The following is a 27,115-nucleotide window of genomic DNA, read 5'->3' on the forward strand; positions in this document are numbered from 1 at the left end:
GCCGACTCCTCCCTAAGGGGCGGAGTCAAGCGGGGCCTAACATGGCGGCCAGCCGCTACCGGCGGTTTCTTAAGCTGTGTGAGGAATGGCCAGTGGACGAGACCAAACGGGGCCGGGACTTGGGCGCTTATCTGCGGCAGCGGGTAGCGCAGGCCTTTCGGGAGGGAGAGAACACCCAGGTGACCAGGCTGTGGGGCCCGCCTGCGGCGGGGAGGCGGTCGGGGCGAGGGGAGAGGAGGACGAATCGGGGCTGGGCCACGAGCGGGCCGGCGGCGGGCGTGCGCATGCGCGCGCCTTTGCTGCCCGGGCGCACGTGCGCGGGAGCCCCCTAACGCCTGAGGCCCCGCGGAGAGCGGGGACCCCTGGCTTCTGCTCGGCGCTTTCACCCGGCTGCACTTTGCAGGCTTATAAAGAAGCTTTTTAAAATCCTGTAGCCTGGGACCCTTCGACCTTACTGAATCAAAATCTCTAGGGCTTCTGTTTTTAAACGCTCTCGATGACTCAGGGCGCAGCCAGGTTGCCCCACGGCACCGGCCTTAGGTGATGACAGTCATAGGCTTGTTGCTCCCCTGACACGATGCCAGTACCTCGGAGTGTTGTTCAGTGACTGAGCTGTTGTCCAAGGACCTCTGCAGGATGCCCGCTAAGTCTTGGTGTGTCTCCTGGGCCCCCGTAACCCGTGCGGCGGGTTTGAGTCCTCACGCTCTGCCCCTGTGTGTGAGTAGTGGACCTGTGTTCTTGCTCTCCTCCAGGTCAGGGCTGCGGCTCTGGGATTTGTTCATTCACATAGCACGTGCTTATGGAGCGCCCGTTATGTGCCAGGAACTGTGCCAGGTGCTGGGGAGACAGCAGTTAATTAGATGAGGTCCCGCCCACTTGAAATTTGTCTACGTCCTAGTTCAGGACCCAGTAAGCAAGTAGACATACCTAGGACAGTCTAGATGAGTACTGTGATGGGTATGAGATAGAGTACCATGGTAAGAGGGTAATATTAGGTATGATAGATAAGCCTTACTGAGGAGGTGAGACATAGATGAGGCCTAAGGGAAGACGGTGAGCCAACAGTGAAGACACCTGGTGTTCTTTCAGGGGGTGCAAAGGTCCTGAGGCAGGAAGCAAAAAGAAAGCCCAAGTGGCTGAAGGGTAGTGAGTGAAATGGGATTTGCTAAGAGGTGTGAGTCAGAAGAAGACAAGAGCCAGGCATCATAGGATCTTCTAGGCAGGCTCTGGTTAGGAGTTGCATTTTATCATAAATACCAGAGAGAAGCTATTCTGGAGGCTTAGTCAGCCGGCTGATGTAACCTAACGTACTCTTTTTTTAGTTGTTTGTTTAAGACCACGCTGGTTGTATCAGTGATGGATTATAGGGAGGCAAGAATAGGAACAGCTGGAGAGGAAGCTCCTCTAGTAGCCCAGACAGGAAATGGTGGTGGCTTGGATATAAGATGACAGCACAGGAGATGGAAGTGGCCAGACTTGGGTTGCAATGTGAAGGTTGTATCAGCAGGGCTTTTTGATCTATTAGATGTAGGGTAAAGGGGAAGAGGAACCAAGGATAGATTGTTTTGGCCTGAGCTACTGGGTGCAGGTTGGTGCTGTTTATTGAGCTGAGGAAGAAGCAAGATAAGGAGCAGGTAGGGTGTGGGAAGAGCATCCTGAATTTGGTGTTAGACGTGTTTAACTTGAGATGCGAAGTGGATTTACTTCCAAGTGCAAATATCAAGTTGACAGTGGGATATTTGAGCCTGGGCCTCAGGCAAGAGGTCAGATAACATGAGATGTGATATGTACGTACACACACATTCTGAAGAAATGACTTTTGAAATTTGGCCACAACCTGTCAAAGCAGGAACATTGCCTTTTTTGAAGTTAGTCCAGCCCAGAGTCAAGCCAGCCACCCTGATGGAACAAGAACAACGTGCCCAGTGGCATCACAGGAACCAAGTCAGGTGGTGGGCATGGACGGGATGTCTGGTTCAGGGCTTCGGGAATGGGGCGAGGGTCTCACAACAATGAGGGCCTTCACACTTCTTACAGTGGTCTTCACTGGCCCAGAGTATAAAGATCTTGAAGGCGGGAGTCATAACTATTCCAACTCTGCAAATCCCATAGTCTTTCTAGGGCTCTGCACCCTCTGTGTTTTCAATGTGAGCTTCCTGAGAATAGAGATGGTGCTATTTTTATCTTTCTCCCCAGAGCGTCTAGCATAGTTCCTGGCACATACAAGACACTCAGTAAATGAATGAATGGGTAAATAAATTATGATTATGGCTCATGAGAGAAAAGTCATTTGAATGTAGCTGCAGATGTAGCAGATCTAGATGGAGAGAAGTAGTGAAGAGCGAGGGGAATATTTCTGTGTCCTGAGGGGTGAGAATTAAATTGAGAGCTCACTCTGTGGGGAACTGCAGGAATGGCAGAAAAGAACCTGGTCCTTATCACCGGGGAGGTTACGGTTGGGCAGGCATGTGACTTAACTCTGATGAAATTCGAGTGGTGAAACCAGCCAGCAGAGAAGCTGCCAGAGGTTAGACCCTGGGAAGGTGAGAGTCTGACATTCACCTACTTGACTGTTAGAGTAAGAGGAGCCAGAAAAAGAGGACTGAGCTTTCTCTTTTGGAGTTGTCATCCCTTGTCATCACTTAGGGAGACGGTTCTGAAGAGTAGAAGGCCCGCACAGATTTGAGTCATGGCTGCAGATGTGACTCATGGCTTGGTTGATGGTTCCCGAGCCGCTGATGAATGCGTCCCTGGTAGAGTGAACCAGTGCATCACGATGGCAGCAGGCACATTACTCAGGACCACTGTCGTGGTCCCTCATCCTTCTGTCGCCTGAGAATGCTCCCAGGCTTAGTAAATCTTTGTGGTAATTTTTAGAAGTAGTCCCTTGCTGGAATTGAGAACAGCGTTGAGTCACTCCCACTGCCCCCCCCGAATCATTTATAAAGATCTTGAGAAAGAAAGATGGTTCATTAAACTGGCAGCCAGGGGCAGACATTCGACCCAGTCAGCTGATTGGTGTGGATCCCCCCCTTGGTTTTGCCAGTTGCCGGAAAGACAGGAGCAGAGTGGGAGGCTCTCCTCTGCAGTGTTTGTTCCCGTAGAGGGGAGGGACAGGCAGTCCTGCTCTCGCCCTCGTGGCTCCCTGCATCTGAACGGTAACGCTGAACGCATGCATGGCACACACGTGTGCATGAGCTCATTTAGTCTAATCCTTAGTGCGGCTGAGGTGAGGTCACCACTGCTATTGTCACTTTGCAAACAAATGAAATCAGGAAAGTGACTTATTTGGAGTCCCTAGGAGTTAAGTGGCAGGACAGGGAGCGTGGTTTCCTTTGTGCCTGAGCTTTCCTCAGCTCCCATTCCTCCCAAGTTATTTCTTGTTAGAAAGGGGTCCTGTTCCCTGAACTTCAAGCCCTCCCCCTCGTTTCCTGCTCAGAACCTCTTTGGCCCATGGGCAGTTTGGGCAAAGAATGAAACACCTCTCAGTTTGCCTACCTGCTTTTCTTTGGCCCAACCCCTCCCTCCCCAGTGCACATGGGGAAAGACTGTCCTCAGGTGGGATAGGAGCACAGAAAAGCCAGAACCCCTAGAAAGCAAATTAATCCTTCAGACCCAAAGCCAGAGCACAAAAATAGCTGCCTCCATCTATCCCCCTGCAGCTTGCCCTCTGGGGAATGTCATGGTCCGCTCCACCCTCAGCCCACCAAGAGGGAGGGGTTGGTGGGAAGAGAGAACACTGCTTAACACCTCTTTCATCCTCTATTCTATTGTGCAGTTTTTTAAAGTTAATGTTTATGGATTTTGCCTCCTTTCAATCCAGTTTCCTCAAGAGCGTGCATGTTCCCTGTAGCACCAAGAGATTAATAAAAGAATCACAACACGGGCGAAGGTGGCAAAACAAGAGTAATTGTTGACTTAAGTACAGGGGAAGGCGCCAGCCCTTCTAATGAGTTCATTAGGCACACAGGCGGCTTCCTGGCAGCGCCCACTTAACTAGAATGGGGCTCAGCTCAGAGGAGCCACCCAGTAAGGGGCTCACCCACCAGGGAGTTCTTCTGTTAAATACCCAAGTTGAAATAATAGCAGCCCCGTTTGAAAGAAGTTGAACTTTTTGGGGGGTGGCGGTAATGTAGGTGATATATCCAACTCCTCAGACGGGAACTGAAAGGTTTTCTCTCCTGTTTTCTCAGTCATCCAGTCAAGGCCTGGATCTGTGGCTCAGTGTGGCATCTGTTGGCAGGGGCCGCCATCCAGCGTCGCCCGCCGTGTGGCTCCTCTGTGGTGATTGAGGCATGACCTGAGGGCGGATTGTGCTATTTTTTTAGCTGTAATGTTGAGCCCACTGCAAAGCAGCCGTTATGGAATCAGGCCTGAGAGGGAATGCAGGTATCTCCGTCTCTTTTTCTCCCCTGGTTCTGGATGGAGCTGGGGGGAATTAAGGTAGTGTTTAGACCAAGGCTTGGCAGTTTTCTAGGCGTGTTCAGAGATGTAGGTGCCCCCACTGGAGATCTAGACTGTCCACCACTGTCAGTGGGTCCCCCCTTAGAGATCTGAGGGTCTGCCTGTTGCCTCCTAGACTAGTGCAGCTTGGTGAGGCCTTCACTGTTCTCTGATCGCCTGTGTCCCCCTGGCACTAGACCCCAGCACCTGCTCCGGCCCAGCGAGGGCCTCTCCCCACTGCCTCCTAAACTGGCATTAATGTAGTCAGTTCTTTTTGTCAAGTATAGTTGATTTACAGTCTGTTTCAGGTATATAGCAAAGTGATTCGGTTATACATATGTATGTTCTTTTTCAGATTCCTTTCCCTTAGAAGTTATTACAAGATACTGAATATGGTTCCCTGTGCTGTGTAGTCGTCCTGTTTATCTGTTTTAGGTATAGTACTGTATTTAACTTATATGCAGAGTACATCATGAGAAACGCTGAACTGGAAGAAACAAGCTGGAATCAAGATTGCCAGGAGAAATATCAATCACCTCAGATATGCAGATGACACCACCCTTATGGCAGAAAGTGAAGAGATAAAAAGCCTCTTGATGAAAGTGAAAGAGGAGAGTAAAAAAGTTGGCTTAAAGCTCAACATTCAGAAAACGAAGATCATGGCATCCGGTCCCATCACTTCATGGGAAATAGATGGGGAAACAGTAGAAACAGTGTCAGACTTTATTTTGGGGGGCTTCAAAATCACTGCAGATGGTGATTGCAGCCATGAAATTAAAAGACGCTTACTCCTTGGAAGGAAAGTTATGACCAACCTAGATAGTATATTCAAAAGCAGAGACATTACTTTGCCGACTAAGGTCCGTCTAGTCAGGGCTATAGTTTTTCCAGTGGTCATGTATGGATGTGAGAGTTGGACTGTGAAGAAGGCTGAGCGCCGAAGAATTGATGCTTTTGAACTGTGGTGTTGGAGAAGACTCTTGAGAGTCCCTTGGACTGCAAGGAGATCCAACCAGTCCATTCTGAAGGAGATCAACCCTGGGATTTCTTTGGAAGGAATGATGCTAAAGGTGAAACTCCAGTACTTTGGCCACCTCATGAGAAGAGTTGACTCATTGGAAAAGTCTCTGATGCTGGGAGGGATTGGGGGCAGGAGGAGAAGGGGACGACCGAGGAAGGATGAGATGGCTGGATGGCATCACGGACTCGATGGACGTGAGTCTGAGTGAACTCCGGGAGTTGGTGATGGACAGGGAGGCCTGGCGTGCTGTGATTCATGGAGTCGCAAAGAGTCGGACACGACTGAGCGACTGAACTGAACTGAACTGTATATCTGTTCATCCCAAACTAATTTGTCCCTCCCCTGCTTCCCCTTTGGTAACCTTAAGATTGTTTTCTATGTGGATAAGTCTGTTTTTGTTTTGTAAATAGGTTCATTTGCATCATTTTTTAGATTCCACAGATAAGTGATACTTGTCTCTCTGTGACTGACTTCACTTAGGGTGGTAATCTCTAAGTCCATCCATGATGCTGCAAGTGGCCTTATTTCATTCTTTTTTTGTAACACCCCAGTGCATGTGTGCACTGCGTCTTCTCTGTCCACTCCTCTGCCGATGGGCACTCAGGCTGCTCCCGCGTCTTGGCTGATGGGAACATGGGGTGCGAGCATCTTTTCTAAGTATAGAGTTCTAGTCTTTTCCAGGTACATTCCCGGGAGCGGGATTGCTGAATTGTATGGCAACTCTTCAGTTTTTTAGAAACTCTGTACTGTTCTCCATAGGGGCTGATCCCACCAGCAGTGAAGGAGGGCTCCCTTTTCTCCACACCCTCTCCGGCATTTGTTGTTTGTAGGCTTTTTGATGACTGCCATTCTGACTCGTGTGAGGTAACCCCTTATTTTAGTTTTGATTTGCATTTCTCTTAATAATTAACGATGTTGAGCATCTTTTCATGTGCCTGTTGGCTATCTGTATTACTTCTTTGGAGAAATGTCTGTCTAGTCTTTCGCCCATTTTTCAGTTGGATTGTGTGTTTTTTTATTGTTGAGTTGTATGAGATGTTCTGTATATTTTAGAAATTAAGCCCTTGTCGGTTGCATTGTTTGGGCGTATTTTCTCCCAGTCCATAGGTTGTCTTTTCATTTTGTTATAGTTTCCTTTGCTTTGCAAAAGCTTGTAAGTTTGATTAGGTCCTGCTTGTTTATTTTTTCTTTTGCCTATGTCTCTTATAGGAGTTTTATAGTATCATGTCTTAGGTTTAACTTTTTAAGCCATCTTGAGTTTCTTGTTGTGTGTGGTATGGGGAAGTAATCTAATGTCATTGATTTACAGGAGGGTGTGCAGCTTTCCCACCACCACCATCTAAAGCAAGAATGTCTTTTCTCCATTGTATATTGTTGCCTCCTTTGTAGAAGATTAATTGACCTGTGTATGGGTTTATTTCTGGGCTCTCTACTTTGTTCCACTGATGTATATGTCAGATTTTGTGCCAATACCATACTATTTTGATTACTATAGCTTTGTGGTATTATTGTCTGAAGGCAGGGAGGGTTATGCCTCCAGCTTTGTTCTTTTTCCCCAGGATTGCTTTGGAAATTCTGGGCCTTTTATGGTTAAAGATAAATTTTAGGATTATTTCAGTTTTGTGAAAAATATCATGAGTAATTTGATGGGGACCGCATTAAATCTGTAGATTGCTTTGGATAACATGGCCATTTTAACAGTTTTAATTCTTCCAGTGCAAGAGCATGGGATATAGTTCCGTTTCTTTGAATCGTCTTTGGTTTCCTATCACAGTGTTTATAGTTCTCAGCGTATACGTCTTTCACTCCCTTGGTCAGGTTTATTCCTAGGATGTGTGTTGTTTTTTTGATGAGATTTTTAAAGGATTTTTTCTTTTACTTTCTGGTGTTTCATTGTTAGTGTAGAGAAATGCAGTTGATTTCTGTACATCGAGTCTTGCATCCTGCTTTGTTTTTGCCATTTAGTCACGAAGTCATGTCTGACTCGTTTACAACCCCATGGACTAGCCTGCCAGGCTACCCTTTCGTGGGATTTCCCAGGCAAAAATAATGGAATGCGTTGCTATTTCCTTCTTCAGGGGATCTTCGCAACCCAAGGATCAAACCCACGGCTCCTGCGTTGGCAGACGGGGTCTTTAGCACTGAGCTACCTGGGAAGCCCTACCTTGCTAATTTCATTTATCTGCTTTAAAAGCTTTTGTGTTGAATCTTTATGGTTTTCTGTATGGGGGATCATATCTTCTTCAAACAGTGACAGTTTTACCTCTTCCCTTATAATTTGGATACCTTTTATTTTTCTCGTCTGATTGCTGTGAGTAGGACTTCCAATATTATGTTGAATAGAAGTGGTGAGAGTGGACATGCTTGTCTTGTTCCAGGTTTTAGTGGGAACACTTTCAGCTTTTCACTGTTGAGTATTACGTTGGCTGTGGGTTTGTCATAAGTAAACTTTGATTATGTTGAGATATGTTCCCTCTATACCTGCTTTGATAGGAGTTTTTAATCATGAGTGGACATTGAATTTTATCAAACGTTTTTTCTGCACCTATTGAGATGATCATGTGATTTTTGTCTTTTGTTTCTGGGGTGTATCCCACTGATTTGTGTATGTTGAGCCATTCTTATTAACTTTGGATGAATACAACCTGATGATGGTGTACGATCCTTTTTATGTGTTACTGGATTTGGTTTGCTAGTATTTTTTTAAATTATTTATTTATTTTTGGCGGTGCTGGGTCTTCATTGCCGTGCATGGGCTTTCTCTGGCTTTGGTGAGCAGGGAGCGCTCTCTGGGTGTAGTGTGTGGGCTTCTCATCGCAGCGGCTTTTCTTGTGAAGCACAGGCTCTAGAGCACGTGAGCTCACGTATTTGCGGCACACGCGCTCAGTAGTTGCAGTACACGGACTCTAAAGCCTGCGGGCTTCAGTCGGTGTGGCACATAAGGTTAGCCGTCCCACAGCATGTGCAATCTTCCCAGACCAGGGATCAAACCTGTGTCCCCTGCATTGGCAGGCAAATTCTCAACCACGAGACCCCCAGGGAAGTGCTGCTGGTATTCTGTTGAGAATTTTCACATCTATATTTATCAAAGCTGTGGGCCTGTAGCTTTCTTTTTTGGTGGTGCCTTTGGTTTTAGTGTCAGGGTGATGGTCGCTTCATAGAGTGGTTTCGGGAGTGTTCCCTCCTCTTCAGTCTCCTCAAGAATTTGAGAAGGACCAGTATAAGTTCTTCTATGTATGTTTGGTCGTATTCCCTAGTGAAGCCGTCTGGCCCTGGACTTTTGTTTGCAGGGAGTTTTTTCATATTACAGCTTCTGTTGCACTTCTAGTGATCAGTTTGTTGAAATTACCTATTTCCCCTTGGGAACTCCCTGGTGGTCCAGTGGTTAGGACTTGGAGCTTTCACTGCCATGACCCAGGTCCACTCCCTGGTCAGGGAACTAAGATTCCAGAAGCCACACAGTGCAACCAAAAAACAAAACAAATCACCTGTTTCTTGATGCAGCTTTGGTGGGCCGTGTGTTTCTAGAAACATCCATTTCGTCTAGATTATCCAGTTTGTAGGCAGATAATTGTCCCTGGTGTCCTCTCGCGGCTTCTTACATCTCTGTGACATCAGTTGTTTCTCCTCTTTCATTTCTTGTTTTCTTTGTTGGGTCCCCTCTCTTCTCTTCTTGGTGAGCCTAGCCAGAGGTTTCTGTCTCTTTTCTTCTGACTTTAGGTTTGTTTGTTCTAATTCTTTTAAGTGGTATGTTGGATTATTTGATATTTTTTCTTGGTTTTTTGAGGAATGCCTTCATCACTGTGAACTTTCCACCAAGAGTTGCTTTTGCCGTGTCCCATAGATTTTGTCTGGTTGCATTTCCATTGTTATTTGTCTTAAGATATGTTTTAATTTCCGCTTTGACTTTATCATTGGCTCATCGGTTGTTTAGTATCCTGTTGTTTAGTCTCAATGTAATCTTTTTTTTTTCCTCCTGTTTCTCTCTCTTTGGTTGATTTCTTGTTTCATGCTGTTATTGTCAGAAAAGATGCTTGGAATAATTTCTGTCCCCTTAAATTTGTGGAGATTGTTTCATGTCCTAGTAAGTCATCGATCCTAAAAACGTTCCATGTGCACTTGAATGTGTATTCTGATTTTTCGGATGTACTGTCCTGAAAATATCAATTAAGTCTGACTGTTCTTTTGTGTCATTTAGGATCTCTGTTGCCTTATTGGTTTTCCGTTTGGGAGATCTGTCCGTTGATGTCAGTTAGTTCAGTTGCTTAGTAGTGTCTGACTCTTTGCAACTCCATGGACGCCAGGCCTCCCTGTCCATCACCAACTCACGGAGCTTGCTCAGACTCATGTCCATCGAGGTGATGATGCCATCTAACCATCTCCTCCTCTGTCGTCCCCTTCTCCTCCTGTCCTCAATCCTTCCCAGCATCAGGGTCTTTTCCAGTGAGTCAGTTCTTCGCATCAGGTGGCCAAAATATTGGAGCTTCAGCTTCAGCATTAGTCCTTCCAGTGAGTATTCAGGGTTGATTTCCTCTAGGACTGACTGGTTGGATCTCCAAGGGACTTTCAAGAGTCTTCTCCAACACCACAGTTCAAAAGCATCAGTTCTTCAGTGCTCAGCTTTCTTTAGAGTCCAGCTCTCACATCCATGCATGACTACTGGAAAAACCATAGCTTTGACTAGATGGACCTTTGTTGGCAGAGTAATGTCTCTGCTTTTTAATACGCTGTCTCAGTTGATCATAGCTTTTCTTCCAAGGAGCAAGCGTCTTTGGCTTCAGTTACCATTTGCAGTGATTTTGGAGCCCCAAAACATAAAGTCTCTCACTGTTTCCATTATTTCCTCATCTATTTGCCATGAATTGATGGGAACAGATGCCATGATCTTCATTTTCTGAATGTTGAGTTTTAAACCAACTTTTTCACTCTCCTGTTTCACTTTCATCAAGGGGCTCTTCAGTTCTTCACTTTCTGGCATAAGGGTGGTATCATCTGCATATCTGAGGTTATTGATATTTCTCTTAGCAATCTTGATTCCAGCTTGTGCTTCATCTAGCCCGGCATATCGAATAATATACTCTGTATATAAGTTAAATAAGCAGGGTGACAATATCACCCTTGATGTACTCCTTTCCCAATTTGGAACCAGTCTGTTGTTCCATGTCTAGTTCTAACTGTTGCTTCTTGACCTGCATATAGATTTCTCAGGAGGCAGGTCAGGTAGTCTGGTATTCCCATCTGTTGAAGAATTTTCTACAGTTTGTTGTGATCCACACAGTCAAAGACTGTGGCGTAGCCAATAAGGCAGAAGTAGATTTTTTCTGGAACTCTCTTGCTCTTTTGATGATCCAACAGATGTTGGCAATTTGATCTGTGGTTCCTCTGCCTTTTCTAAATCCAACTTGAACATCTGGAAGTTCACAGTTCATGTACTGTTGAAGCCTGACTTGGAGAATTTTGAGCATTACTTTGCTAGTGTGTGAGATGAGTGCAATTGTGCAGTAGTTTGAACCTCCTTTGGCATTGCCTTTCTTCGGGATTGGAATGAAAACTGACCTTTTCCAGTCCTGTGGCCACTGCTGAGTTTTCCAAATTTGCTGGCATATTGAGTGCAGCACTTTCACAGCATCATCTTTCAGGATTTGAAATAGCTCAACTGGAATTCCATCATCTCCACTAGCTTTGTTTGTAGTGATGCTTCCTCAGGCCCACTTGACTTCACATTCCAGGATGTCTGGCTCTGGGTGAATGATCATACCATCCTGGTTATCTGGGTCATGAAGATCTTTTTTGTGCAGTTCTTCTGTGTATTCTTGCCACCTCTTCTTAATATCTTCTGCTTCTGTTAGGTCCATACCATTTCTGTCCTTTATTGTGCCCATCTTTGCATGAAATGTTCCCTTGATATCTCTAATTTTCTTGACGAGATCTCTAGTCTTTCTTGTTCTGTTGTTTTCCTCTATTTCTTTGCATTGATCACTGAGGAAGGCTTTCTTATCTCTGTACTGTTCTTTGGAACTCTGCATTCAAATGGGTACATGTTTCCTTTTCTCCTTTGCCTTTCACTTCTCTTTTCTCAGCTATGTGTAAGGCCTCCTCAGACAACTGTTTTGCCTTTCTGCATTTCTTTTTCTTGGGAATGGTCTTGATCACTGCCTCCTGTACAATGTCACAAACCTCTGTCCATAGTTCTTCAGGCACTGTGTCTATCAGATCTAATCCCTTGAATCTAGTTCTCACTTCTGTGTAATCGTGAGGGATTTGATTTAGGTCATACCTGAATGATCTACTGGTTTTCCCTACTTTCTTCAATTTAAGTCTGAATTTTGCAATAAGAAGTTTGTGATCTGAGCCGCAGTCAGCTCCTGGCCTTGTTTTTGCTGACTGTATAGAGCTTCTCCGTCTTTGGCTGCAAAGACTATAATCAGTCTGACTTCAGTATTGACCCTCTGGTAATGTCCATGTGTAGAGTCTTCTCTTGTGAGGGTTTGCTATGACCAATGCGTTCTCTTGGCGAAACTGTTAGCCTTTGCCCTGCTTTGTTTTGTACTCCAAGGCCAAATTTGCCTGTTACTCCAGGTGTCTCTTGACTTCCTACTTTTGCATTCCAGTCCCCTGTAATGAAAAGGATATCGTTTTGGGGTGTTAGTTCTAGAAGGTCTTGTAGGTCTTACAGAAGTGTTTAACTTCAACTTCTTCAGCATTACTACTGGTTGATGTCAGAGGGGCGTTAAAATCTCTTGTTAGTATTGTATTCCCATCAGTTTCTCCCTTTATGTCTGCTAGAATTTGTTTTATTTATTTAGGTGCTCCTGTATTGGGTTCGTATGTATTACTAAGTATATCTTCTTCTTGTACCGACCCATTTATCATTATATAGTGTCCCTCTGCATCTTTCTTTATGGCCTTTGTTTTAAAGTCTCTTTTGTCTGGTACGACGCTGTGACCCCCACTCTCTTGTCATTTCTGTTTCCATGAAATAGTTTTTCCATCCTCTCACTTTCAGTCTGTGCTTATCCTTCGCCCTAAAGTGGGTGTTTAGCATGCTGTAGGCTCTTGTTTTATCATCCAATCTGCCATTCTGTGTCTTCTGATCAGAGCGCTTAGTCCATTGACATTTAAGGTAATTATCTATAGGTATGTGTTTATTGCCATTCTAAACCTGGTTTCCAGTTGACTTTATATTGCTGCTTTGTTCCTTTCTTTTTGTTTTTCCTTTTATGGTTTGATGGTACCTGTTTGCTTTAAACCAGTAGTCGTATAAGCTCAAATGCATCAAAAACAAAAAAATCCACACTTTCTTATTCCACTCTCCCAAATAAGAATATGATTTTAATGTCCTGTTTTACATTTTCATGTTCGTCCTTTTGTTGTTCATTGTGGTTATAATTGCTTTCACAAATTTTTTTTCTGTTTTTTTTTAATGTATGTTTTCGTTTATTTAAGTGATCTACAATCCTTTCATATATTTGCTTTTTCTGTTGTGATTTTCCCTTTCCTAAAGGTTCTTGCTTCTCTTCTATTCAGAGAAGACCTTTCAATACTCTTTTCAGGATAGATCTAAGTATTGCTGTATTCTTCTAGTTTATGCTTGTCTGAGAGATCCATTCTCTCTCCTTCTCTTGTAAATAATGATCTTGCTGGGTAGAGTACCCTAGGTTGCAGGTTTCTGCCTTTCGGGACTTTGAATATATCTTGCTGCTCCCTCTGGCCTGCAGAATTTCTACAGAGAAATCAGCTGATACTCACGGGGGTTCCCTTGTAACTTACTCTCTTGTTTTTCTCTTGCTGCCTTAAAGAGTTCTCTCTTTAACTTTTGCCATTTTAATTATGATACATCTTGGTGGGTTCATCTTATTTGGAACCCTCTGCTCTTCCTGTACTTCGATATCTGTTTCCTTCTTCCGGTTTGGCAAGTTTTCAGCCATAATTTCTTTAACGTTCTTCTTCTGAAATCCTTATGCATAGATTGGCACGCTTGGTATCCCATAAGCCTTATATATTGCTTTCATTTTTTTTCCATTTGTCTTTCTGCCATTCTAACTGATTTCTGTTATTTTGCCTTGTTGACTAAAAAGATGTATAATGTGAGAGTTGCCAGTTGTGTTTTATTTGGGGCAAAAGGAGGACTGCCGGGAGACAGACAGCTCTGATAGCTATCTCTCAGATAGCTCTCTCAGATAGCTCTGAGAGACTGCTGCAAAGAAGCAGTAGGTTAGGTCAATATATAAGATTTTGGTGAAGGGGGAGTTCAATGCAATTAAGTGCTTACTTTACCAAAGGATTTCTGCTCATCAGGAGGAGCTGATGTCACCATGAAGGGACTTAGTGCTTTTCTAGATATGAAGAGATGCAAGGGTTGGGATTGTGAAATCAGTTCCTGCAAACACCTTACTGTCTAAAGACCTGCTCCACCAGCTGCCCTGGAGCACAGAGTGCCCCACTCTCCACCCTGAACTCCCCTCAGGGCGTGTGGAAGGTCAGCAGCTGCAGCAGCTCGGGGTCCCGTCTCCACAGAGGCAGATGGCAAAGGCCTGTGGTGGTGTTCAGTTGATATGCTCTTGGCAAATGCCAGTTTGTAGTTGACAGTCTTCCAGATCACTTATTCATCCTTCTGCATTACTTAGTTTGCTGTTTATTGCCTTTAGCTTCGTTCCCATCTCAGCAGTTGAGTTCTCTGATTCTGATTGCCTCTTCTTTATGTTCATCGTTGTTCAGTCCCTCAGTCGTGTCCGACTCTTTGTGAGCCCATGGGCTGCAGCACGCCAGGCTCCCCTGTCCTTCACCATCTCCCAGAGCTTGCTCAGACTCATGTCCATTGAGTCAGTGATACCATCCAACCATCTCATCCTCTGTTTCCCCCTTCTCCTCCTGCCTTCAATCTTTCCCAGCATCAGGGTCTTTTCCAGTGAGTCGGCTCTTCTCATCAGGTGGCCAGAGTATTGCAACTTCAGCTTCAGCATAAATCCTTCCAATAAATATTCAGGGTTGATTTCCTTTAGGACTGACTGGTTTGATCTCCTTGCTGTCCATGGGACTCTCAAGAGTCTTCTTCAGCACCACAGTTCAAAAGCATCAACTCTTCGGCGCTCAACTTTCTTTATAGTCCAACTCTAACATCAGTACATGACTACTGGAAAAACCATGGCTTTGATTAGATGGACCTTTGTTGGCAAAGTGATGTCTCTGCTTTTTAATACGCTGTTAAGGTTTGTCATAGCTTTTCTTCCAAGGAGCAAGTGTCTTTTAATTTTGTGGCTGCAGTCCCCATCCACAGTGATTTTGGAGCCCTGCCCCAAAATAAAGTCTGCCACTGTCTCTGTTGCAGGAAGGGGGACCCCTTCCAGGGCCCGAAGTGGGCTCTAGTCTAACACTCGGAAATGAATTATCCGAGAAGACACGCTAGCTGACAAAGCAAGAGGCTTTATTGGGAAGGGGCGCCCGGGCGGAGAGCAGTGGGGTGAGGGGACCCAGGAGAACAGCTCTGCCACGTGGCTCACAGTCTCCGGTTTTATGGTGATGGGATTAGCTCCGGGTTGTCTTTAGCCAGTTGTTCTGACTCAGAGTCCTTCCTGGTGGTGCACGCCTTGTTCAGCCAAGATGGATGCCAGAGAGAAGGATTCTGGAAGGTGGTTGGGCACGTGGTGTCCCTTTTTGACCTTTCCCAAACTTTCCCTGTTGGTGGTAGCTTATTAGTTCCGTGTTCCTTACCAGGGCCTCCTGTCGTAAAACTGTGGTGGCTGGCCAGGGTGGGCAGTTTGAGTCAGTGTGCTTTCCCTAACAGGTCTGCTTTTTCCCCACCTGTTTGCCATGAAGACTGGATGCCCTAATCTTAGTTTTCTGAATGTTGAGCTTTAAGCCAGCTTTTTCACTCTCCTCTTTCCCCTCATCGTGAGGCTTTTTAGTTCCTCTTCACTTTCTGCCATTAGAGTGGTATCACCTGCATATCTAACACTATGTGTTAGTCGCTCAGTCGTGTCTGACTCTTTGTGACCCCATGGACCGTAGCCTGCCAGGCTCCTCTGTCCGAGTAGTTCTCGGGCAGGAGTACTGGAGTGGGTTGCCATTTTATCTGAGGTTAGCTCCTTGTGATAGTTATCTGCATTTCTGTCAGTCGCCTTTCTTAATTCCTTCACCATTTCTTTACCTTTCTTTTGAACCCAGGATCTGGTAGACTGGAGAGGTGTGTTTCATTGTTTGGTCTTTTAGGGGATTTCTCTTGTTCTTATTGAGAATGGTTCCTCTGCTTTTTTATTTTACTTAGATTACTGTGACTCTGAAAAAAGTTTTCTAGAGAAAGTTTTCTAGAGAAAAGTTTTCTAGAGAAAACGGTCATCTACTGTGATCATGAACAGCTGTTTTTAAATGGGACCATCCCTGTGTGGCCTGTGTGAGTTGAGTACTTTTGGTGTGAGGGCTGCTTTGTTACGGATGCCTGCCGTGTCTTTCCTCACGTGTGCTGGCCCGTGCCCCATTGACGGCAGTGTGGCTGATGTGGTGGTGACCACAGCTGCCCTGGGTGCTGGGCAGGGCCCCTTCTTGGCTTTGTGCTTGTCACAGCCCTGTTAGGGGCAGGGTCTAGTCCCCAGTTGTTGGAGTAGAAGCCCCAAATCCAGTTGCGAGCTGTGGCGTGAGGTCGGTGGGACTGCCGTGCTCCCACTGGAAAAGGAGCTGCTGTGTGTTCCTCCGCAGGAGTTGTCTCCCTGGACGTGTGTCCCGTGGCATTTCCTGTCACCTGTTGTGCATGCTCTCAAAGCACACTGTTGTTGGCATTGCCCTTGGCCCCACCTCTGCTGTGGGAGTACCAGTAATCAGCTCAGATTTCAGCCCCGCTCCCCTGTATGCATGCTCCAGACCTGCCTCAGCTGGGAGAGTGCCATTAATCAGCTCAGATGTCCCCTAGATGCTGCTGCCGGCATAAATTTGCTGGTCACTCACCCGCCAGGAATCAGCTCAGATTGCAGCCACACCTCCACATGTGGGCAATCCACTGGCACTTGCACACTCCCAGAGCTCGGGGCAGAGCCGTGCCCACTGTGGCACCCTGAGAACAAGGTTGCTGTGGCGGGCTCGTGCCGTCCCCCACCCCCACGTTGAAGGGGTAGCTTCTGTGGTAGACCTAGGCTCTATGCTGACATGCACCACCCCCTGCAATTGCAGCTCAGACCACACTGCAGGCCCTTTGGGCTGCCTCTGCACAGCCCAGGTGAGCCCTCTGAAGGCCCAGTGCCTGCCGCAGCCATTCTCCACACCAGTAGGCGTGTGTCCTGGGTGGCTGGGAAGTGCAGCAAGGTTGCCTGCACTGTCTTGCTTGTCTCCCTCTTCCTGCCTTCCACAGGCTGGCACTGCACTCTCCTCTGAGGCTCCCTGTCTTCCAATGGGCCTCCCAGTCAGTAAAGGGGCTTCCCAGGGTAAGGGAACCTTTTCCCTTTGAAATGAAAGCTTCCTCCTGTCCTGATTCCTTTTATTTTTATTTTTTCATCCTGTTCAGTTATATGGTGATTGTTCTTACAGCTTTGGTTATATGAGATCTTCTGCCAGTGTTCAGTGGGTATTCTGTGAACTTGTTCCACGTGGAGATATTTTTGATGTATTTGTAGGAGGAGATGAGCTCAACATCCTTCTATTCCGCCATCTTGATCTCTGCCCCCAGTGTTTTTTTTTTTTTGGCTGTGCTGAGTCTTTGTTGCCACTCAGGATTGTCTGTTACAGTGTCTTCTCTTTGTGCTGAGCATGGGCTCTAGGGCATGTGGAGTTCCAGCACGTGGGCTCAAGGCTGGAGGCACCTGGGCTCTGGGGTGGTGACGTGTGAGCTCGGAGGTGGTGGCGCGTGGGCTCGGGGGTGTGGCGCATGGTCTTCGGGGGTTCTGGTACGTGATCGATCTTTGGGGGTTGTGGCACGTGGGCTCGGGGGTTGTGGCACGTGATCTTCGGGGGTTGTGGCACGTGATCTTCGGGGGTTGTGGCACGTGGGCTTGGGGGTTGTTGCACGTGATCTTCGGGGGTTGTGGCGCGTGATCTTCGGGGGTTGTGGCACGTGGGCTCGGGGGTTGTGGTGCGTGATCTTTGGGGGTTCTGGCACGTGATCAATCTTTTGGGGTTGTGGCGCGTGGGCTCGGGGGTTGTGGCATGTGATCTTCGGGGGTTCTGGCATGTGGGCTCGGGGGGTGCGACTCTCAGGCTGTGGAGCACAGGCTCAACAGTGTGGCGAACAGGCTCAGTCGCTCTCCGGCATGTGGGATCCTCCCAGATCAGAGATCAAACCCGTGTCTCTTGCATTGGCAGGTAGAGCCACCAGAGAAGCCCCCTCAGTGGTTCTTAACCTTTGAGAACCTAGTGTCCTGTGGCTGAAGGCGCAGACACAGGGCTTGTTAGCAATCTGGTGGCTTCCCAGGCCTTGAAGCACTCCGTGGAGCCACTTAAGACCCTGGACCATGCTTGTCCCCCTGGTTTTTCATGCCTCTTCTTCCCAGTCCCTCCGATCCCCATTCCACCGAGTCCAGCTCTGAAGTCTGTACTCCTCAAAGTGAGTGCCTCTGACTCTGTGTCACTCTGAGCTGTCACTGCAGTGAAACCCAAACCTTCCCTGCCACACCTGCTGTGGGAACCAGGCCTCGTCTCTAGCTTCTGCCTCTGATCTCCTGAAACTCTGGCACTCAGTTACACTCTGTCCTGGTCATTTTTGATTTTTATTGTGTGTGTATCTTGTCTCAGCTTGATCGTCAACTTCTCTGGAGCTGAGGCTGGGTCTTTATGTCCCCTGGCAGCCACCTAGCAGAGCACTCTACATAGTAGGTGCTCAAGAAAGATTTTCAGTTGAACTCAAAGGAATAAACTCCCGTAACGGAATGAACTCATTTCAGAAGTTCATTATCAAGTCATGGAAACGTTTTTTCATAGATCCTCCTGGACTGAATCCAGCCCTACCTCAATTGGCAAAGCAATCTGCAGTGCCCTTTCCCAAAAGTGCTCATGCATCCCTTTGTGTGACGAGAACAGCGGCCGCTGTGGCAACTGCTGTCGCCACCCGAAACTCAATTCTGAAAATCGAAATCAGTGCCTGCGGCAGCCATGTAGATTTGTATGTATAAAAGTTTAATATGGTAAAGAGAAATTTACTGACGACTGAGCAGGGGAAATGCAGAAGGAGCGAAAATAGAGCCATCAAGGACACTTTGTCAGTTGAACATCTATTTTATTCACATTTAGGGAGCAGAGCTTGATTTTTCACAATATCCCTTGCTGCCTTTTTCAAATCCAGTGCTGCTATTAGTCCTGAAATGTCCGTAATCTCATTAGGTGTGAATCAGAATCAGGTAATTTAAAGATTGTCTGTGAGAATGTTTCCTAAAGTGCACAGTACACCTCATCAGGGGAAAGTGTTTCAGAATTCAGTGTTTGTGCTGAAATCTGTGAATAAAGTGTAGATTGTGGGCGTGTGGTAAGGCTTCTGGAATTAGAGAATTGTTTCTATTGATGTACTTTTAAGTAGTAAATAAGACTATTTTGTAATTGCTAAGCTTGGGTTGGGTGTGACTAGAACCCCAGAATTGGCCGTGGCTCCATATCTGCTAAGGCGGTAATAACTGGCCAGAAACTGCCGTACCTCAGCTCCCATCACCTCCAGTGAGCTACCTTTACGGCCTTGTGTAGACACCTTCTGACCTCAAATGGGAAACTGAGTGACAAGTTCATTTTCTGGTGGTTGGTCATTTAGAGGTGACTGTCAGATTATTCAGTGAGCTCCAGACGTTACGGAAAGTGTCTGGGAGACTGTCTTTTTAACACTGAAAGACTTTTGAAAGGTCGAGGGAACCCAGAGGGTCGCCTTGATGTTTGAATGGTACACTGCAGGGTGACCCCTTCCCCTCCCTGTCCCTCCCCTCTGCTCTCCTGCTCTGCCAGAGGTGGGAAGCTCTGGGCAGCAAGGGGAGCCCCTGCCCTCCCCCCAGGGTACAGAGGAGGTGGCTGAGCAGGCCTCCAGCCCACTGTCACCATCGCACTCAGAGGAGGGGCTGGCGGGACCCTGAGGGCGAGGGTCTGGTGGGAGCTTGGACTGGGGAGGACGCAGCACGCCAGTGGTCTGTGCCCGGGGGAGCCAGGCAGGGTGCTGGCCAGAGTCACACTGTGAGAGCTGGGTTGGGACAGTGGTCAGTGGTGCAGGAGGGGAAGGTCAGGACGCGGGGCCTGCAGGCGGGGAACAGGTGCTGCAGGTGGCCACTCGCCTGGCGGAGACAGGGTCGGTGTGTGATCTCCGCTGGGGTGACCGTGGAGCGCTTGGGGCCCACTGAGAGCCATCCGGGTCAGGACTGGGGGTTCGCCCAGGGCTAGAGCGGAGCTTCAGCAGTCACTTCCGCCTCCAGCCACACCAGCAGCACTGATCCACCGATGTCCCCTCCGCGGGGGCATGAGCTGGCCCCGTGCCTGGAGGGCACCCGTCCCATGGGGACTACTGCCCGCCCCCGCCAGGATCCCAGGTGGGTCTTCCTGGCTCCGCCAGTGGCATCGGGGTGCCCTCCACACACCCTCACTCCGCTGTCGCGGGGCTCATCCTGAAGTCTTCTTTTTCACCTGGTAGTTAGTGCAGTGAAGGCCTGTGTCTACTGTAACTGTTGACTACTAATAGTAACCACCTTCGTTAGCGTCCCAGGCCCTGAATTCAGAGCAGTTCAGGTGTTACCTCACTTACCCTCACATCACCCTCAGAAATAGGGAATATTGTTATCTTTTCTTTTAAAAGAAGGGTTAATTTGGCCAGTATGCTTCAAAAATGTCAATATAGGAAAGACAAAGAAAGGCTGAGGTGTCCTGGCTGCAAGAGAAAGAAATGTGGCAGGTAGTGCTGGAGGCGAGCCTGGGCCTAAAGTACTGTTTTCCTACAAGGGTTTTTACTGAGACAGTTGACAGAGTTGGAATATGGACACTGGGATAGATAGAAGTGTTAATATGGTAAAGTGTTAATATGGCAAAATGTTGAATGTCCTGAATTTGCTCATGGATCTGTGGTTATATGAGAGAATGTCGTCATTCTCAGGAGATTAAGTGTCAGGAGAGAGAGGATGATTTGCCCGCTACCCCAGAGCTCGTAAGTGACGGGATCCAGACACGGTGTCTTGACCCTGCTGCTGCCCACAGCCACGGACACCTGCTCCAGCATGGGCAGGGCATACCGGAGTTCTCGTCAGTTTAAAAGTGAACACATCCATCCAATTGCCTTGTGACAGTCTACACAGTCGTCGCTAGAAGTCTGGCTGGTGTTACTCTTTTTCCTTTTGTGCCTTGCGCCTTCTGTTCATCTGCCGTCTGGTTAGCTCTTAGTTTTGCAAGCCCTGCCAAAGACAGAAGGTTCAAAATGCTCTTCCCGCAAAGTACGCACTTCAGGTTCTTTTCCAGCTGGACTTTCTCGGAAAGCGTTGCCTTGGGGAATCAGATCTCAGTCACCGGCCTCCTGTTTTTCCATCCGTTCTTTCTTTTCAGCGCTTTAACCCCGATCCATTCAAATAGTGCCTTTGGTTATTATTCAGCAAACACTGGCTGCCTCCTCAGCCCCTCACCTCTTCTCTTCTGATGTGGCTGTCTGGGTGTTCCGCTGATAGGTGGCCTGACCTGGGGAATGGAGCGAGTAGGACTTGGTGACGGATTGTCTTTTTTGTCTGCTGTAAAGTGGGGACGTTATCTGGCGCGCACGTGGAGGCAGAACCAGAGCTGCCTTTTTAACACTTACCTGCTGACTTATTCATGTTCTTTCTTCTCGAGAAAGGATTTAAGTTGGAAATTCTGGGGAAAACATTGAAGAGAAAGTTTCATTCTGGGGAGCTTTCAGAATTCTTGGCAGAATGACATAAGGAACTGTAGCTAAATACTGGCAAAGGCAGAAGGAAGGGAAAACTAGGAAGAGGCATGAAAGGGGAAAGCCCGTGTCACCACCGTGTGTCGCCCTTCCTCCCTGGAATTCCCGGGGGGCCACCTTCCTCCTCTGTCCACAGCGCCTGACTGGCTCTCGCTCTCGGTTCTCCTCAGTTCACCTGTCTCGTCCTAAAACAAATTCAGCAGCTCCCTACTTACCACAGGTGAAAGTTCAGATGATTTTTTTTTTTTTTGGCCTTTCATAAGAGAATCTGTATTGTGAAGGTTTAACTCACAAAGCTCTCTTTTTTGTTCCCGTGCATGCTCAGGCCCGCAGCCAGGCGGCCCGCTCTGAGGCATAGGCGGCCCCTCCACCGGGAAGGCCCGCTCCACCCTCCCCAACTCCTGTGCCTTCTGCAGAGCCCTGCTTAGCCCCACGTGCGTCACCTGCCGACCACTGGAGCACGCGGGAACGCACCTGCTCTGCCTTCTCGCGGCCTACACTGCCCTTGGCGCTCCTGCCAATGTTGGATTTTTACTGCATGCCTCCCACCTCGGTGGCTGGCTGATTCACACATCACGGGTGCCCCACAAGTGTTGATTTGCCGGTTGAGTTTTTCCGCAGGTTGGGGGGTTGCTGAGGTGGAATCATTATTCCAAAAAGATTTCTGACAGCAGGACCTGTGGTCGGAGAAGCCAGCGCAGAGCTGCAGGCCTGCTTCCTGGGAAGGCCTGACTTAGGTGGGGTCCTTCCTCAAGGTACGGGGTGCAGGCGCGGGCAGGGCCCGTTTGCTCACTCTCTCGGGGTTCTTTGTTTTTCAGATTGCAGAGCCTGAGGCCTGTGATCAGATGTACGAGAGCTTGGCACGGCTCCATTCAAACTACTACAAACACAAGGTGAGTGGGCCACAGGCTTTTCTGTCCCCAGCCCTCTGACTGGAGACAGCCAGTAAGAGTGAGGGAAATCTGATTATATGATGTTTTGTGTAGAATTGTGGTTTTGCTACTTTCGAATGTAACCAGTAATTTCAAGCCAACTAAGGCACTTGGTAGAGGCTTTTAGGTCACCTAAATGAAAGCTGTTGGCAATTTTGAAGAAAAGCCACGTTTTGTCTGCCAAGGGCTGCTTCTGGGCGTGTCTGACAGCTGTTGGGTCTCGCACAGATTTGCCCACCCTCCTGCCACACTGGTGACAAAGTTGAGGTGACCAGGAAGTCCTGTCAGAAGACGCTGGGCCTCTCCTCAGCCCTGACGTGTCTGCTGTCAAATTCCACTGTGTTTCTTCCCCAGTCTTGAAAAATGTGCTCAGTAACTCCACAAATACACATGGCCGAAGGCCTAGTCTGCATGAAAAGGGGATTTCTCCTAAATCCTCGTGACCCAAAGTATGGTCTGGGAGCAGCAGCATGGCACTGCCCGGGGGCCCTTCCGACCCAGCCTGGGTCTCCAGAGGCTCAGGCACCGGCTCCCTTCAGAGCCACGTGATGGCCTCAGAGCCGGGACGGTGCTGGTGTGGCCTCCAGGGGGCGCTGCTCCCCTCCCTCTGGCCTCTGGACACCCAGGGCCTGCCCTTGAGAGCTCGCCTCTCTTCACGATGTGGGCCCTGGGTGTGCCATGGAACTAATCTCTCCTCCCCCTTCCTCTCTGCCCCTGTGACCAGTACCCTCGCCCCAGAGACACAAGCTTCAGTGGCCTGTCCCTGGAAGAGTACAAGCTGATCCTGTCCACAGGTATGGGAAGCGCAGCTGCTGCTGTTTCTGGTTGGTTTGCAAATGGGTTTTTGAGTGGCCACAGGGAATCATCTAATAAGACAGCTTTGCTTGATGGAAAGTCTTGTGGAATAGCCCACAGGAAATTCTGAAGCTACAGGGCTCATGTTTTTTGGTCCTAGAATATGGAGAAGGTCAAAGGCGTTATTTAAAAAAAGCAAATTTATCTTCAGAGCTTTTAAATTCAAGACTGGGCAGCAGGGAACAGGGGAATATGTATTTGCCAAATGGAAGTAGTTGAAATCAGGATGGAAGGAAAATAATTTTATTTTTATGGTCCTAAGAGGGCTTTATAAACAATGAGAGTTTTAATTAAAACAAAAAGCCATTCAGTGGACGTGTATGGGGACATGGGCTGCGGGTTAGATACGGGTTTAACTAGGTTTGTTTTGGAGTCCTTGACAGACCCTGATTAACAAGAAAGGAAATACCCTGCCTCGCCCAGCCCCTCCTTCTTCCCCATCTCCATTGTCACTGGAGGGGCACGTGGCGGGTGGTGGCAGGGGGAGCCTGGGTTGAAACAGGCAGGTTCTGGAAAATTACTATTTTTACTGCCAAGGACACCGCATTTAAAAATAGGCTAACCTTTTCTGGGAGGGCATGGCCCTGAAACATTTTGCCTTCTGGTACTCTAGAAATTTCTGTTTCCTATTTGTCTGGTATCCTTCAGCCACTAAGGTTTGAGGATTTAAGCTTCCAGAAAACTCTTAGCCTTCTGAACAGATTAAAACCTAGTGGTGTCATCTGCCATTGTGTGTTAACCCTGATCCTATTTTTATTACAGTACTCTCTGAAAAACTGGGGTAAAGATACTTTGGCCAGGCAGAATTACTTAATTGGCAATTTTATGTATATCCAGGTGAATATATCCCCATGTCCCCAGGCCCATGTAATTACAAGCTTCCATGCACAGTGTTCAAAGAGTTTAAGCAAAGTTTGAACTTGAAATCAGAACAGAAAGGAATTCTAGAGGCTCAGCCTCTGCCCTTTGTTAACCCTCGGGATGCTGGGTTGGGGGAGAATAGGGACGCCAAGAGGGGAGACGCAAGACCTCCCCAACTGGCCTGTGCTGCAGCCTGTTCTGGGACGGTGGGGAGCTCAGCCTTGGGAAATTGGCTGATGATCAGCTTTCACAGCAAGCCTCATACTTCTGTTGCGACTCTGGAATCAGGTTACCGACCGTCTCCTCTGGCAGGCCCAGAGAGCACCTTGCGCTGTCCGTAGTGAGGGTCTGAGGGCCTGGAAACACTGACATGTGGCCGCGTGTCCATCCTGAGTGTGTCCACCCTGGGGTGGGGTCCCCAGAGTCTCTGAAGGAGTGTCAGGGCTTGTCGGGACAGGGAGCCCACGGCATCCTGTTTTGTGTCCCACAAGGCAGCCTGGACTTCTGGAAAAGTCGGGGTAGGATGCTGGGCTCGTGGCTGGGGTACAGTGCAGGTCCTAATTTAGTCGGGAGTCCACTGACAATAATTGTAATAATGTAAGTTACCTTTTTGTTCAGAACAGCTATTCTTTTTTCTCCATAAGTTTCATTAAGAGATGGAAATCCAGGCTATGAATATTAATGTGAAAATCTAAATTTAAAATATAAGTAAAATTAGGTGTCATAGAACTTTAGCCCTGGAGAGACTTTAGACCAGTGGTTCTCAACTAGGACGCGATTTTGCCTCGCAGGGAAACTGGCAGTGCCTGGGGACCGTGTTAGTTGTCAGGCTTGGCAGGAAGGGGCAGCTTGCTCCTGCCGTCCGGTGGGTCAAGGCTGAGATACTGCCACAGTGCCGGTCTGCCCTGCGACAGAGAGCTCCCCGGCCCTAAACCTCGCTGGTGCGGAGACTGAGAAGCCCTGTCCTGGTCACTGAGGGGTGGGGAGGAGGGGTGGATGTGTGCTTCTAAAGGAAGGCCGCCTGCTGCCTTCACGTCTGTGAAGGTGGCCACCTTTTCTTGAATGTGGGCCAGGTGCCAAGCACGTGACCTCCGTTATTTCCTTTAAAGGTCACAACCTTCGGGGCGTCCCTGGTGCCTCAGCTGGTAAAGAATCCGCCTGCAATGCAGGAGACCTGGGCTCTATCCCTGGGTTGAGAGGATCCCCTGGAGAAGGGAACGGCTACCCACTCCAGTATTCTGGCCTGGAGAATTCCAGGGACTGTATATGGGGTCACAAAGAATCGGACCCGCCTGAGCAACTTTTCACTTTTCACTGGTAGCTCAATGGTAAAGAATCCTCCTGTCAATGCAGAAGCAACGCAGGAGACACGGGTTCAATCCCTGATTTTCCAAGATTTTTTCAGAGCAAGTAAGCCCATGAGCCACAACTGTTGGGCCTGTGCTCCAGAGCCCATGAGCCCATGAGCCCGTGCTCTGCTACAAGAGAAGCCCCCCAGTGGGAAGCCTGCACACTGCAACCAGAGAAAAGGCCACACAGCAGCGAAGACCCAGCACAGTCAGAAATCAGTAAAATTACCACAAAATACAGCTCCCAACTTCTGAGGAAGGTGTTTATGTCTCCACAGATGAGGAACCTGATTGCTTGAGGGGACCCAGTGTGGAAATGATGGGTGGGGACAGGGGCCCAGGCCCAGCTCCCTCCTGAAGTCGAGGGTCTCTGCTCATCCCCGTGGTATGGGTGGACGTAAGTGCCTGGGTTCAGACCCCAGCTCTGCCACTTCCTGCCGTGGAGGCTGCTCAGGTTCCCTTACCCGACTCTGCGTCAAGTCCCCACATCTGTACAACGAAGACAGCCCCTGTGGCTCAGGTCGAGTTTTGTGTCGAGCCTCAGGATGCGTGGGCTGCAAGGCTGACACAGCAGCGCTGTGTCCTGGCTCAGGTTGGACAGAGCGGGCCCTGCTCGGATGCTGCATGGGGACCATGTGAGCAGAGGCCGCTGTCAGGACGCGGTCTCGGCACACCAGTGCTCGTCCACACTCGAGGTATTTGTCTGTTACCCTGCTTGGCTCACTTCTCAGAAGTTGGGGCTGTGCACATCCTTTCTTCTGTGAAAAGAGGCATGTCTGTATGGCGAAAGCCCTTGAGGCCAGCCTGTGTGATGATTTTGCACTTCACCTTTTTTTTGTTGTCTTCTCCTTTTGCAGATACGTTGGATGAGTTTAAGGAGATGAACAAAGGCACGTGGAAGAAGCTGCAGGAGAAGTTCGCCCCCGGGAGCCCCGAGGGGAAGCACACAGCCTGGGCGCGGGCCCTGCCGCGCCCACGCACCTAAGCGTGGGGCCGTGTATGTTGCCACCGTCAATAAAGCGCCCTGATTTCCCCATCCCCACGGCTCGGGAGTCTCGTCTGCCCTTCACAGAAAGGAAGCCTTTGTTTCTCTAAAGAGAGCTGCGGCCTGAGAAGGGATGCAGGGTGAGCATCCGCCCACCCTCCGGTCAGGCTCGGTGTCCCTGGGAGAGGAAGCGCGGGTCTGCGTCTGGCCCTGAGAGGGGAAGGTGACAGGGCCTCTGGGCAAGGTGCTTCCTGCGCGGCCACGGGGCCCCCACCTGCCAGCAGGGGTCTGCCTGGCTCTTGGCAAGGTCTCGGGCTCCCTTTTGTTGTAGGTGCTCCTGGGGGAGAGCCAAACATGGTGGCAAGTCCCGCTGCCAACAGAAAGCAGCAGCGCTGGATGGCAGAGGGCTGCGGAAAGCCTACTCGGCCCTCCGCCCCGACCTTGTGGAACAGCCGCGTCCTAGTTCGGCCCAAGGGGCAGGGCAGAGTGGCCGGCGGGCCGCCTGGGGCCTTGGCTCTAGTCGGCCCAACGCTGGCGGCAGGTTCTGGGGGCGGCCACATGGCAGGTCCCGGCAGGGACACCGCAGGGTCACTGCGTGACTCCACAGAGCATTAGTGCTCACCTGTGGACCGCCACAATCCCACCTGAGCTGTCTCGTCAAGAACAGAGCTGACAGCAGGGGTTGGCAGGGCTGACAGCACCCCTTGTTGGGAAGTGGAAGTGGGTTCTCAACCTCCTCTGTACCTGGACTCCTCACTGTGTTTACATAAAATAAAATACATAGGATGATGACAGAAACCAGTTACACTGCAGTGCATT

General features: G+C 48.7%; 1 protein-coding gene across 1 annotated transcript; it reads left to right on the forward strand.

Annotated features, from left to right (window-relative positions):
- Window positions 1-27,094, forward strand: LOC120869825 (ubiquinol-cytochrome-c reductase complex assembly factor 2). Its single transcript, XM_040249091.1, has 4 exons — window positions 1-179; window positions 22,133-22,207; window positions 22,971-23,040; window positions 26,169-27,094. The coding sequence occupies exons 1-4, from the start codon at window positions 42-44 to the stop codon at window positions 26,294-26,296; spliced, it is 411 nt and encodes a 136-aa protein (XP_040105025.1). The 5' UTR covers window positions 1-41; the 3' UTR covers window positions 26,297-27,094.
- Window positions 27,095-27,115: the final 21 nt, after the last annotated feature.

The sequence above is a fragment of the Oryx dammah genome, unplaced genomic scaffold (assembly GCF_014754425.2).
Source record: "Oryx dammah isolate SB20612 unplaced genomic scaffold, SCBI_Odam_1.1 HiC_scaffold_11, whole genome shotgun sequence".
NCBI classification, from domain to species: Eukaryota; Metazoa; Chordata; class Mammalia; order Artiodactyla; family Bovidae; genus Oryx; species Oryx dammah.